The sequence below is a fragment of the Numenius arquata genome, chromosome 10 (assembly GCF_964106895.1).
Source record: "Numenius arquata chromosome 10, bNumArq3.hap1.1, whole genome shotgun sequence".
In the NCBI taxonomy this organism is placed as follows: Eukaryota; Metazoa; Chordata; class Aves; order Charadriiformes; family Scolopacidae; genus Numenius; species Numenius arquata.
Window position 1 is genome coordinate 3,245,367 of NC_133585.1, and position 13,331 is coordinate 3,258,697.

Consider the following 13,331-nt stretch of genomic DNA (forward strand, 5'->3'; position numbering starts at 1 on the left):
TATAGCTGCCTTGAAGGAATGGCACAAATTGCATTTCTGACTTTATTTTAGCATCATTTGTGCACGTGGACGGGGAGAGAAACCCAACGTCGGGGTTACTTAGGATTTAAGAGTCTGAGAATGCAGCTGAGTAAAATAACTGATTGACTCTGATTTTATCACACGGCTGATACCGGTAACAGTCAAGCATAGTCCAGAATAGTAGCCAAACTGTTGCCTTTTCAGGATGTTGTGTTCCTCGTTGCAATTAGATCAAAAGTCAGGTGTTCCTTGGAGTAGAGGAGGGTATTAGAAATTTGGAAGGAGACCTTGCGTACAGCTGACCTCAAGCTTTCCATGCCAACCTGCTAGAATGTAGCCAACAAGCACCAGAGAGGGGTCGTTGTGTGAAGGGAAGAGGATAGTTCTACGCAGTGTTTTCCACTCAAATGCAGCCTTTATTGAAAGAAATATTAATTTACTTTCTTTTTAGGTGGCAAGCAAAAAAATTTAAAAAAATAATCCAATAGTGCAAGCCAGCTTTGTGTCGGTGCAAATTCAGATGAAACTATCATCAGACCCTCTTGGTTACTTACTGCCGAGACTATTTTCCTCATCCTGTAGACACAGGGCAGCCAAACAGATCTGTCTGTGATGGCTGCCTTCCTGCACACGCTTCTTCTTGGATTTCTGTTACCTGAAAGTTAATTGTCTAGGAAGGGTGACTTATCTTCACTTCCCTTCCCTTGTGCAATGAAGTCTCCATGGAGGAAACCTCTAATACCCAAACTTCCCATAAGAGGGAGGCTTTTAAGAAATTAAGTGGTCAGTACTCACAAGAAATGGAGGTTTCCTGGAGATCTCGGCTGTGATTCTCCAGGAGGATCGGCACAGGACAACTGCAGCCTGGGCACAAAGACTTTTGTAGGGAGTGTCCTGCAATACTTTTGAGCTATAATGTATATCTCTGCACCGTAGTGGTGTCTTAGAATCTCCTTAGCAATGATATAAATCATTCATCTTAACCATGTGAAGTTCAGGAGTGGTTTTATGCTTGTCCTGACCTGAATTCTTCCCTCAAACCTTACTGTATTAATTTCAATAAGAAATCTTAGAAGGGATGTAATCAGAACCTAAACAGCTGTAGATTAATTAGCGTAAGCCCTTGAAGATGTACAAATAAAAGGTCCTTCTTTGCCTGCAGTAAACAGCCTGATAATTGGTGTAAATTAAATTTTAGAAGACGGAAAGCTACTCTTCTGAATGTATGCACTCAAGTTAATGTTTGAGTACCGAGGTTTCAGTCTATATGTGCAGGCATCCTTTTGAGAAGTAAGCGGCAGTTGCCTCCTGTCTTGGCTTAGAAGTGGTTATTCTACATGGGAAAATCAGCAGCCGTCTTTTGCTACAAAACCCAAATTCACCACTTCCCCCCACTTTGTGTTTTCATCTCCAATCAGAGCGATCTCTTCGCTGAAGCACCAAAAGGAGAAGAATCAAGAGAGGAGCGAGTCCCAATAAGTGAAGGTAAGAACCAATTGTTGGCTCCTGTGTATGTTGAGATTTAGACTGTTGTGTTTGCAAACTAGAAAGTCTGGAGTAGCAATTGTTGGCAAGTCTCTTCTCCCCCTCAGTCTTAATAGAGAACAGCTGTGTTTTCCTTGAATTTTAAATGTTTTTATTCAGTATGATCTCTTACACACACCTACTCTCCTGGAGCTGAAAGGATGTCCTTGCTGATGTTGGCAGAGCTCTCTGTGTGCACTGGGTTCTTGCTTCTGAAGAGAACTTTGCAGGATCCAGTTGTGGGTTTGAGTGGAATAAAGATTTCTTCTTGCAGATTAGTCTGAGTTTGCCGTGAGCTGCGTATCTCGGCCCTTAGGGAGTCTGAGGACACGTTCTGTTCTGCAGCAGCTTTTACTGAAGCGTTGTCTTTGATGAATTTCCAGATATGAGTTGGGAGACTAAGCCATTTTTATTTGAGTGTATTGTATTGAACTGGTTTTGTGTGTGTGAATGTGAACTTTCGTGTTCATAAGCTTTAGTAGAGCTGTTTTGTGGAGTTCTAATGGAACAAAAATAGCTAGGCTGTTCTTATATATATATATAGCTGCAAAAAAACCCCAGAAGTTCAAGGAGAATGTCTAAAGAGTTCCGAGCTCTTGAGAAAAAACAATGGAGCTCAAAGACTTCTCAGATTCCTATTTCTGTGGCAGAGCTCTGAAGGATTTGACAGCATAAAACGATTTGCATCCATTTGTATTGTACTTCCTATGATTTCAGTGTCCTCTACAAAGTCCTTAAAGAAAGTTCCTGCAGGTGCAGTATCTCTGTTCCCAGGTATGATTCATTCAATAGCAAATTGCTTCATGCACAAAATGCTCTTTTCTTTAAAACCTGCTGGTTTTAAGGAAGAAAAGGGTCCAAATACAGCAGCACTGCATTGCTTGATTGTACGCTTAATGCCAAATACAGGTGCTTCTACCATGCTAAGCCTGAACTGCAGCATGCTTTATGGATAATCAGGATTCCGTAGGGGCTCTGAAGGTAGGTATTGATGGCAGATGTTAGCAGCTGGCAGCTTCCAGTGTTGTGCTGTGCACCTTTAAGGATGTGTGTTACTGTAACTGACAAACTAACTTACAAAGTTTAAGTCTGCAGTGCATGGAGTCACACCTTCCCTCTGTGCTCTGAGAGGGAAATGCATTTTGATCTTTCAGATTTGATCATGTTCCCTTAGATCAGCAGAAGAACAGTTTAAGCATCAAGGTCCTATATTTTTGTGGCACAGGTGAAAACAGTCTTGTTTCTCCAGTGTTGATTGGGAGGATCTGCATAAAAGGGGAAGGACCAGATTTCTAACTTGGGGCTGAAAAAATAAAAATAGTTATACTAAGATCCCTGTTCTATATTAGACTTCAAGCTGAGCAATGAAAAGAAACGCGTCACCAGTCTCTTTGAATCCACTGACTTTGATTTCTGTCTCTGTGTAGGGTCTTCACCTGATTGAGTTACCTTAATTTTAAGTTCTGCCCTTTATTAAGAAAGGCCTATTTTAAGACTGCGGCTTCAGTTAACTGAGCCCTCAGGCAGCATGATTTTTCGAGTAGGCTGTATACGAATACAGGGGTTTTACTCCAGGATGAAAGATACCCATCAGCAATGCTCGTTCTACATAATTCTAAGATTTGGTAGCAAAGTTCAGAAGAGCGGATTGAGGTTTTCTTTGTCCTTCGCTCTTTCTTGGAGGTACTGTTGCATAAACAGTGAATTTCCCATCATTCTAACGGTGTCCTAGTTCATCAAGAATTAAGTTACTGGTAGTATTTATTCAGAGTCTTCGGTTGCTCCCTCTCAGTAACTTGTTGACAGGCTAAAGTCACCTGAGGAAAAAAACAAGATTGAAGCTCCTTTGCTGTTCAAAATCACTTAATGAACATATTCCCAGTGAACAGTTTGTTTAGGAACTTGAGAATGTTTAATAATGAATCACAACTTTGTGGCTGTATTCCTGTCAGTCCTGTGGCATTTCCTAATTGCATGATACACTTATTTTATAATAAACTGCTGCTGTTCTGGTCAAAATTCATGCAGTCTGGTGACTTTTAACCAAATAGCAGTTGTTGGGCTCTCTGCCAACCTCGCAGTTAAAGCCATTTTTTCTTTACCACTTCTAAGCATCTACACATAAGGAGCAGGCTGCCGATTTTTACCAAAAATGTTAAAAGTCTGCAAACAGCAGACAATCTGTTCATATGCACAGATCATCCAAGCAGGACATTTCCATACCACGTAGAAGAAACAGTCGTTACCAGCTTGCTCTGGTATCTGAAGGACACAGGAGTCGCGGGACCAAACTTAGCCTCATACTGCGGTTCTGCTGGAGGTCTTGCATGACAAGTGCAGCTACTTGGGACAACTCAGTGGCCTGTCCTCCCTTCTCCTCAAGCACCTCACCACTCTTATTTGTCCACAGTGGGGCGATTTACTAGTTACTAAAGTTCGATTCTGGTTTGGGAAGCCTATAGGGGCAACAGTGTGAGACTGCTGGGTCTTCTAGTTTTAACATGGAACCTGTTTCCTAGGGGAGATGAGCAGGTTTGAGGAAGAAGTGATTGCAGTGTGAGTGCTCCGTCTGTGTCTTGGCTTTATCAGGAAGTTTGTAGCTAGTGCTTTTGATGTGGCATTATTGCAGGAGCGGATTAAAAGCTGCCGTGATGGAAACTCTGCCTGGCTCCACTTGCTATGGCACAAGTTCAGCTTTTTGGTAACTCTGTCAATCATCTCCGTGTGGCATTTTTTCTCCCCATCTGACCTGCAGGAGGAAGCGATGTGTTTGGTTCCACTGTAATTGTAGAAAAAGACAAGAAACCTGGAGCACAGAGCACAGAGAAAGCTCCTAAACAGCCTGGGAAAGTTGTTCTGTTTGACGATGACGATGACTTCTTTGCGGAAACAACTAAAAAGCCTCCAGATTCAGGTACCTCTATCCATGTGCCATGGAACGTCAAACATTAAAGGTCATCAGAATTAAAACCGATAGGAACCAATGAGTTATTCAAACCTGCATCACTGCTATTTCTGCTTGGGTTTTTGGGTTTGGCTGGTTGGGTTTTTTCCTTTTTGGTTATTGGCATTTCTTTTCCTCAGAGTGGTGTGGGACTGGTTCAGTTGTATGTGCTTTCCACTGACTTTCCTCTCTTGGAATGCTCCTTCTACTGCTAGGGCAGTATCTGGGCTCGAATCAGGGACACGGTGCAGACTTTGTTCACGCAGCCTTGAATCCCCATGCCCAGCGCTTCCTATTGGAAAGCTCTAGCCCTTTAGAGGTGCCAAACGAATACAAAACACTATGTTCTGGGATTTCTAGGTACTTCTGGTGTTGGTCAGCTTTAAAGAGGGAGCGTTGTGGTTTTTATGACTCCGGTTTCTTCTCTTCTTCAGTAGCAGCTGTTTTCTTCTACTCATTCCCTCTTTGCTTTGTCTCTTGATGTAGTCAAGTCCACGGCTGACTTATTTGATGATGATGAAGAAGAAGGTGACTTATTCAAGGAAAAACCTGCCGTTCCTCCTGTGGTCACTGGCACAACTAAAGAAACAGAAAGCCGTAGGGAGACAGTCATGGAAAAGAAGGTAATGGCATATAAATGGATCTTCTGGCTAAGGTTTTAGGAAAAAGTTACTGCTGCAGCTGAAGTGGTCTTTCCATGGAAGTGCCATATTTGTGAGATTCATAAGGTCTTCCATGACCAGGCTGCTTCAGGGATCCTTAAGTGTCTTTTGCCTCTCAAACTTTGGGTTTATTTGAGGTTTTTGTGTGTGTGGGCAGTGATTGGAGGAATGTTATTAAGGCGTGATTGAAATAAGAGCAAAATAAGAAGTCTTGGATTATATAAAATGTTTATGAAATTCATGGCTGAAATGATGCCAGTCTGACTTCAGAACCTTTGATATCACAGTTCTGTGCTGTGGAGACTGCACTTACACCAACCAGTGATAGCAACTTAACTGGTAACCCATTGCTTGTATATATTGTGGGAGAGGAGGGAGCATATCCCAGTTCTACCTAAGGATATACAATACTTGGAATGTTCAAATTAAGGTTCAGTGCGAGAGTATCCACGGTCAGGGGAACGGAAGTGGTGGTGGGAGGTCACCCAGTGCCATTGCTCTGGTCTCACAGCACTTGGCTTTCCTGGAGGAGAGGACGGGAACTGATCCAGCAGCACTGCTCCTGCTCTGTCAGGAAGCGAGGGCTGTTTTATACCCCACGCTGGCTGACAGGAGCGCTCGGGTCTGGAATCGTTCTGAGTTTAATGGCAATATAGCCGGTGGCAGGCTGGGGCTGTGCTGTGCTAATGCAGGAAATGATGGCTGGCACAAACTGCCCCCTTCCTTTACAAAGTACAGCTTGTTAAAATAATCATTTTCCTTTAACTCACGAGGCAGCCTGGTACAAGCCTCTGCATATGTCTTCTGCTGAGAAGGAGGGTGGTGGGAGGGGAGACCTATGGCAGGACCCGCAAGTCTGGCTGCTGAGAAGAGCTCTCTCAGCACATGAGTTTTGGACTTCAGCCCGTGGGTGATGAGCTTGTGTTCTGTCCCTTCAACTGCTGGGACGCTGCCAGCAGCACGCCCCTTGGGGTCAAATGATGTGCCTGCCCTTATTGAACCTAAATGAGTGCTGATGCAGTGTCTTTATTTGTCCTAAAGAGTCAACCATCTTCAGGTGACAACTTCAAGCCTTTATCTGAAACGCCTCCGATAAAACAGAGGGGCCTCTTTTCTGATGAGGAGGATTCTGAAGTGAGTATCTCTTTAATAAGTCTGTATGGAAATTCTTGGGATCTGAGTCACCCTGACTTCAGTCCGCTTGTATCTGGGGACTCCTTGTTTATCTGTAGGATCAGGAATTCTGACATCCATGCATCTGCTCCCAGCCCTCCTGAAAGTTCCTTCTTGCTCCAAATCTCTTGGAACGTTTTCCCTTTAGAAAGGCATAAATTGAAAGCCTGAAGAGGGGAGAGATAAGCAAATCGAGAACAAGAATCGTGAAAGACTGCATATGTTTAATATTGTGTCTCTGGCTTCCAGCTCGTAATTAATCTGCAAAGCTGAGGGGAAGCCCCTGCGGAGTTGCAGGTGGTTGGTACATCTGAGTAAGACAATCTTTCCCTACTTCACAGACACACTAAACACTCTTTAGAAGGAAAAATGTGAATTAAGAGTTCTTAAATGTATGGCATTGCTTTGTGAAGTGACATTTCTTTGGTTTGCACAGGACTTGTTTTCATCAAGTAAAACCGTGAAGTCCAAAGCTACGTCTCTCCCTGCCAGCAAGTCCATGACAAAGGCTGCGCTCTCCTTGTTTGATGATGATGAAGAGGTAAGAACCGCTCCCTGATGCTGCCTGTGTACGGGAACCCTCCCGCACAACCCGTTGCAAATGCAGGAGGAAATACACAGAAGTTTACAACACTAAGCTTGTAAATGGAGAACTAAATTAGAGCATTAAATTGATCTGGCATCATGTGTCGGTTCTGAGCAGGTGGACAGCATTATGGAGGAGAACGGTAGCAGGGACTCTTGCGCGTTCGTGGTGTCTTTTTAGTATTTGGCAGTCAGTGCATATCATTTCTGGACCCGAACGTGAAGAATGTTATCCCTCTGATAGGACTAGAGAATGCTGAGTAATAGAACTCACAGGAGCTTCAAGAAGCTTTTTTATTCTGGCCCGTGATACCTACTCACATGGATGACTTCTTGCTTCCTTTGTGTCGTGGCTGGGGAAGTCCTTTTTTTTTTTTTTTTTTCCTCACTTCTCAGTGTTTAAGAATTGCAGCTGCTAGTGTAGAAACTGAGATCAAAGCACAGTTCGTACAAGAAACTACTTGAATTACTGTTGTGTTTTCTTACCTGTCTTACCCTTTTCTCCCTCCCACACCTGCCAGAGAGCTCTCAACTCTGAGCTCCAACCCCCCCTGCCCTGGGCAGGGACACCTCCCACCAGACCAGGTTGCTCAAAGCCCCATCCAGCCTGGCCTTGAACCCCTCCAGGGATGGGGCAGCCACAGCTTCTCTGGGCAACCTGTTCCAGTGTCTCACCACCCTCACAGCAAAGAATTTCTTCCCAATATCTCATCTAAATCTCCCCTCTTTCAGTTTAAAACTGTTACCCCTTGTCCTATGGCTCCCCTCCCTGACCAAGAGTCCCTCCCCATCTCTCCTGTAGCCCCTTTAGGTACTGGAAGGCTGCTATAAAGAGGTTTCCTGCTCAAGAGAGGGCTGCTTCCAGCTCACTTTTCTGAACAGGGTGTATTCAGAAACAACTGTCAGAACGGTGAAACATTTTATACTGTGATAATGCCTCTGGTATTTGCCATGAAGATTGTGTTATGGAACTGAAGTGTAAGTTGGGTGGAGAAAGGCATAAGTAAGTGTTAGATAGTGAAGTCAACGTATGCTTTTCTATATTCTGATGCCTATATAATAACCTGCATGAGTGTCTTCACGTGAAAAGGTCTTGGCTCTTGCCCAGGGGTAGGGGTCAGCTTGTCTATTGCCTGTCCTGTCCTCTCACAACAGGATTTGCTCTCTATTTCGTTATGTAGCTGTAGAAACAGTGCCCCGTTGTGTTAGCTGCTGTGCAGCAGAATTGCCGTGGGGTGGTTTTTGGCTGCTGGTCAAGCCTTATGGTAGAGAATCTGTGGGCCAAAGCCAGGCTGTGTGCTTACGAGCTTCTGGTCTATCAAATGCTGTGTGCGTGGATTCCCTGTCCCAGAATATACTGTATCACACTTGAAATTGTCTCCAAAAGGGTTCACAAAACACCGTTTCTCTGTCCTACTTGTCTGAGAAGTAAGTGGCAACAGTGTCTTGCACGCTGATGACTTCTCAGGGAGATTTTCATCGCGGCTTTGACTTTTGATTTCTTTTATATATGTATTTTTTTAAACTTTTATGTTAAGGATCTCTTTGGTGTGGCACCTGCCAAGAAGCAACAGGAAAAACCTCCTGAAGAGAAAGCGAAACAGTCAGAGCCACTCAAGAAAGCCTCCAGCTTATTGTTCAGCAGTGATGAGGAGGTACTGAGGAGTAAGATTTGGGTTGAAAGGGGTTACTGGGCTTTATACTGGGCAAAGCATAAAACTCTGGAGATGGGAACCACAGCCCAACTCTGCTTGTGTGCACGTGCCGTGTCTGCCCCAATCCTCTGACTTGTTTACAGCTGAGGAAGCTGATTCTTGGCTCAAATTATCTCAGGATCTAGGTAACAGAAGTCATGTGGAAGATAAAATTAGAAAATTCAATGTAATTTATAGAAAGATCAATAGCAAGTGGAGGCTGCTGCCAAAAAATCTGATTTAAAGATGCTAAAAGGGAAAACCAAGTTTGCTCTTAATGCTTTAATTTTCTGTAAGGGAAGTTTAGCAGTTCTAGGTAGGTATGAGCTGAGTTTTTCTTTGTTTTGGGTTTTTGGGGTGGGGTTTTTTGTTTGCTTGGGTTTTTGGGGTGGTTTTGTTTTTTTTAAATCTAAGGATGGGGAAAAATGAAACATAAATGACTAGGCTTCCCAGAGAGCAGCCCTCTTCTAGCATCCATCTTCTAGGGATGGATTAGGTGTCATCTTGCATTTTAAATGAAAGCCAGAGACACTAAGTAAATTAAAAACTTGTCTGGAAAGTCTCTGAATTAACTCACATGAATAGGATCCAGACTCTTCTTAGCCTTCCCACCCCCCAAAATTACTCTTTTGTGTAGACTTGATTTTTATTACCTGTCCTGTAATTAGTTATTTAGTGGATATTAGGAATATTTTTAGATCGATTTTTATCTTGATGTAGAATAAACCAATCTCATACCTCAACGTGCCTGTAGTCCCTTTCAGAAGAGGAACAGAGGTGAGGAGTGGGGCAAACAACTTGAAATGCTGGGAATTAGAAAACACACAAGCCAGAAAACTTTCCTGACCCTGGAAACGTTTCCTGCTACTGTAGGTTTTTGACTTGTTCAGTGGGTAGACTTGATTAAATGCTGGCACTGGGGGTGGAGGAAGAAGAACTGTGGTTGAAAGTTGAGGAAATAAGAAATGCAGCATCGTGCCCTCCAGTAATGAGTGGTCTTGGGTGTGGGTGTTGTGTTTTTTTTTCTTGTTGTTTGGTGTTGAGGCGGTGGTTTTTTCCCACCCGTACATCAAACTTGCTAATTATTTAAGTGGCACAAGTCAGGTTGTACTGGGTGACCTTACTCCTGTGACTGCAGTTGACACTGTCAAGAGTCAGTTGTCAAGAGCAACTATAATAAAGTGTGTGTATTCTTGTTCTGCTGGGCAAATACCGTGCGTCGAAAGGTGGCCAAGGCCTTCTGCAAAGCCTGAGCAATGTCAGGTTACAGTGGCTAACACAAAGGCAGGAAAATAAACTAGTAGAGAGATGCAAGAACTGCAAGATACTGAAGTGTTTCTGCCCATAGAGAAGATGGGAAAGTGGCTTTAACCAAGACAAAAGAAAACTTAAGGGCTCCTTATTTTTAAGGATCACTGGAATGTCCCCAAGCCGGCTAAACTTCCTTTTGAAGATGACCGGAGAGAGGACCCTGTGAAACCAGCTAGTGCTGTCAGTCAGGCTAAAGCCGTGAAGAAGATGAGTCTCTTTGAGGAAGAGGATGAGGAGGATTTATTTGCCATCACTAAAGAGAGGTGACAGTCCTGGGAGGGGAGAGGAGGGGTGTTTTTTTCAGAACAACCCAGCAGTGCCCTCAAAACCGGACAGAGCCAGGGACATTGCAAGTGTTGTTCTTGTTGCTGAGGAGGAAGCAGAGGTGTGGGTATGGGGAGGGCTGGGCTCTTTTACCTGTTTTATATCTGTGGTGGATCATTCTCCTTAAAATCATAGAATAGTCTAGGTTGGAAGGGACCTGTGAGATCCGAGTCCGTCCTTGCCACCACCGAACTGGTTTCCGTTTCCCTGCCTGCAAGATAAAATCATCTTGGCCTCTTTTTATCTTCACTCCTGCAGACAAGAAGGGAGGGTGGTAGAGCTATTGAGACAGTGAGGAAGCTGAATCCTGCATCAGGGAACGCTTGCTGCAAATGGTGGTCCGAAGTTAGACTTTCAAACAGATGCAGCACGTGACCTCTGAAACTTTTGCACTGAATCTTCCATTTTCTCCTCTCTTTCACTGCAGCCAAAGAAAGCCACAGAAGGTGTCGTTGTTGTTTGAAGATGACGCTATTAATGGAGAATCGCTCTTCAGCTCCCCATCAACGCTACTTCCTTCAGCTGCGAAGGCTGCAGTGGTACCTCCCTTTCTTTTAAAACTAACGTGGAACACTTAGTCTTTTTATAGTCTGTCTTCCTTGTTAGGTACTGAATGTAAGTCTCACTTGGTTTAGACAATGGTAGTTCTAGTAAATTGGGAATGGGAACAGGGCAGACTGAACTCCTAATGTAGAACTTCTTACCCTCATCAGCCTAATAGAGATTTCAAAATTTTCTTGACCATTAACCCTAAATTGGTTTGGTTTATGCTAAAAGTCCTTCCTGAGGATATTTTGAGAATTCTCAACTGTAAAATACCATTAAAAGGAACAGACTAGAGCTTCGCCCTTTATGTCACCTCGGTCCGAGCTGATTCAGATGTGTCTACAGGCTTCCTACTGACCCTCTGCTGAGGTGCTTATGCTGTCCTCTGTCTCAGGAGCTTAGCCCATAGCCTGTCTGGTTGTGCTTTGGAATTGAGAGTAGGAGTGGAAAAAGCTTGAACACAGCTGTATCTGCTGTGGGGTTCCTGTATGTGTGTGTGCTGCCCCCACTCCTTTGCCTTTCTGCTGACAAGGAGAACGGTTGTTGTGGCCCATAAAGATAACAGGCTTAGGACTAGAAGAATAAATGGGCAAGCCACGGTCTGGCTGCTGAAAGTCCCAGGAAACAGGACACAAGATTCCCAGGGTATCTGTTCTAAGCTCGCAGCTGCTTCCTGCTGCTCTTCAATCGGACTCAAGAGCCTACAATACTAGAAATGAAAATCACAAACCAGATTGTCCCATGGGAGTAAAGTAGGAGAAGTCCAGCATGTTGCCAGCTTCCTAGATCCCTGCAAAAGGCAAACTGGGACTCTGCTGTCCCACAGCAGTGTATACTTCTTTTTTTTTCCTCACCAATTTTGTGTCAACAATATGATCTTAATTTTGCAGGAGAAAGTAAAACCAGCACAAGCATCACTTTTCTTTAATGAAGAAGACAAGGAGGAAAAGGAAGATCTGCCAGATAGAGCAGCAAAGTCTAACCAGGTAGAAGACACATTGTGGCGTTTGGAAGAGCCTGGAGTAGTTCCTGTGCCTGGAGGAACAGATGTTGCAGGGCAGCAAACAAAGGAAAAAGTGAGGGATTTTCTTATATTAATCTGAAGTTTGGTAAAGATTCAGTTTTAAAAAAAAAAATACACATATAATCTAACAGTGCAGTTCTGGGACAGAATTCTTTTTCTAGATTGCCTCATCTATTGCCAAGGAGAGAATAACTCTGTCTCCATTTAGCAAAATCACTTGTCAGTCAAACAGCAAATTGATTAAATGGCATTTAAAAGCTGTTTCCCAACTGACATACATGAGAGAATTGTTTGGCGGTTATTTTGGGGCAGGGGGAGGAATCTGTTTCATTCTTCCCCCAGAGTGGGTGGGTAACCTCTGTTGACATGAACAGAGCTTGCCTTTGAAAGGTCACCTGTGCTGATGTGTAGGCTCTGTTTCGAGCTCACTAACTTTGTTTCAACAATAATAATAAATTAATAATAAATGGTGTTGGTAGCTGTGGCTTTCAGGGTTGTGAATTTCTCCTGGGCAGCTCCTGAACTAAATACCAGGCTGATATGCTGAATTTTTTTAATTTTTTAATTATTTTTTTGTGTGGAGCCTTTTGCAGCAGCATCCTCAGAGCCAGATAGCAGTTCAGATCTGTTTGCAACGTCACCACCGGCTCTGGAGAAAGGCGTCAAGACCCAGGCTAAGAAAGTGTTAAGCTTGTTTGAGGAGGAGGAAGAAGAGAGACTGGAAGATGATGATGGCATGAAAAATGCACAGAAAGAAATTTGTGTGGTGAGTCCAGGGAAGTTCTTGAACACTAAGAAATAGTATTTCTACCTCTACTATTCTAGGCAAGGTTTTGGTTTTACCCTTCACTCTTTTCATAGGGGCTAATCTTTCTCCATTTCTAAGCTTATAGATTCTTGGGTGAGAAAATATTCCTGCTGTTCCCCGTGATCCTGAATCCCTTTGTAAATTTCTCCATCCCACTAACTTGAAGGCATTTTGCTGCATGGTAGTGTGAAAAGAAATTCTGTATGGATGTTTTTGTGCAGCTACTTGATGTCTGCTCTACAGAACTGATTCCCCAGTTACCCTTCAAGGTCAGAGGTACTAGGAAGTGGAAGGATGTGGAATTTGAAGCCTTGTGGTTCATCCTTTTATTTTCTTCTTATTGTTTCAGTTTGCTTGGTGGATATATGCCCGCAGACTTAGCTTCAGCAAAAATCAGCTTAATTCTATGTTTACTTCTGTTTTTTCAAGTATGTGTGTCCACTTTTTTTTTAAAAAATAAAAAAGCCTCCACTTGCCATATTCTTGCTGTCTGGCTTTCCTGATATAGCATATGCCACCAAGAAGTAGACTTTGAATCTTCAGCAGCAATATCCTTGAATCCAGGGTGATGTTATTGTTTCTACTTGATGCAGATGTACCAAAGTTTTGTTCTGTAAACCTGAAATCATGTCAAAAAGTATGTACTGTAAACCACAAGGTTTCATCATCTTAGTGTAACCGCATAACAAAAGTTGTCAACTCTAAAGGCTGAATA

General features: G+C 43.3%; 1 protein-coding gene across 3 annotated transcripts in view; it reads left to right on the plus strand.

Annotated features, from left to right (window-relative positions):
* The window catches only part of LOC141469109 (WASH complex subunit 2-like), a 36,944-nt gene that overhangs the window by 10,444 nt on the left and 13,169 nt on the right, over positions 1-13,331 (plus strand). For 2 of the 3 annotated variants that reach the window (XM_074154433.1, XM_074154434.1), the window contains exons 13-22: positions 1,440-1,506; positions 4,301-4,459; positions 4,976-5,112; positions 6,193-6,285; positions 6,761-6,865; positions 8,448-8,564; positions 10,014-10,177; positions 10,666-10,762; positions 11,675-11,860; positions 12,392-12,574. In XM_074154433.1, coding sequence (XP_074010534.1) covers positions 1,440-1,506; positions 4,301-4,459; positions 4,976-5,112; positions 6,193-6,285; positions 6,761-6,865; positions 8,448-8,564; positions 10,014-10,177; positions 10,666-10,762; positions 11,675-11,860; positions 12,392-12,574 — 1,308 coding nt within the window. Of the gene's footprint in view, positions 1-1,439; positions 1,507-2,262; positions 2,320-4,300; positions 4,460-4,975; positions 5,113-6,192; positions 6,286-6,760; positions 6,866-8,447; positions 8,565-10,013; positions 10,178-10,665; positions 10,772-11,674; positions 11,861-12,391; positions 12,575-13,331 lie in introns of all 3 variants that reach the window. The other variant, XM_074154432.1, reaches the window with a different exon arrangement.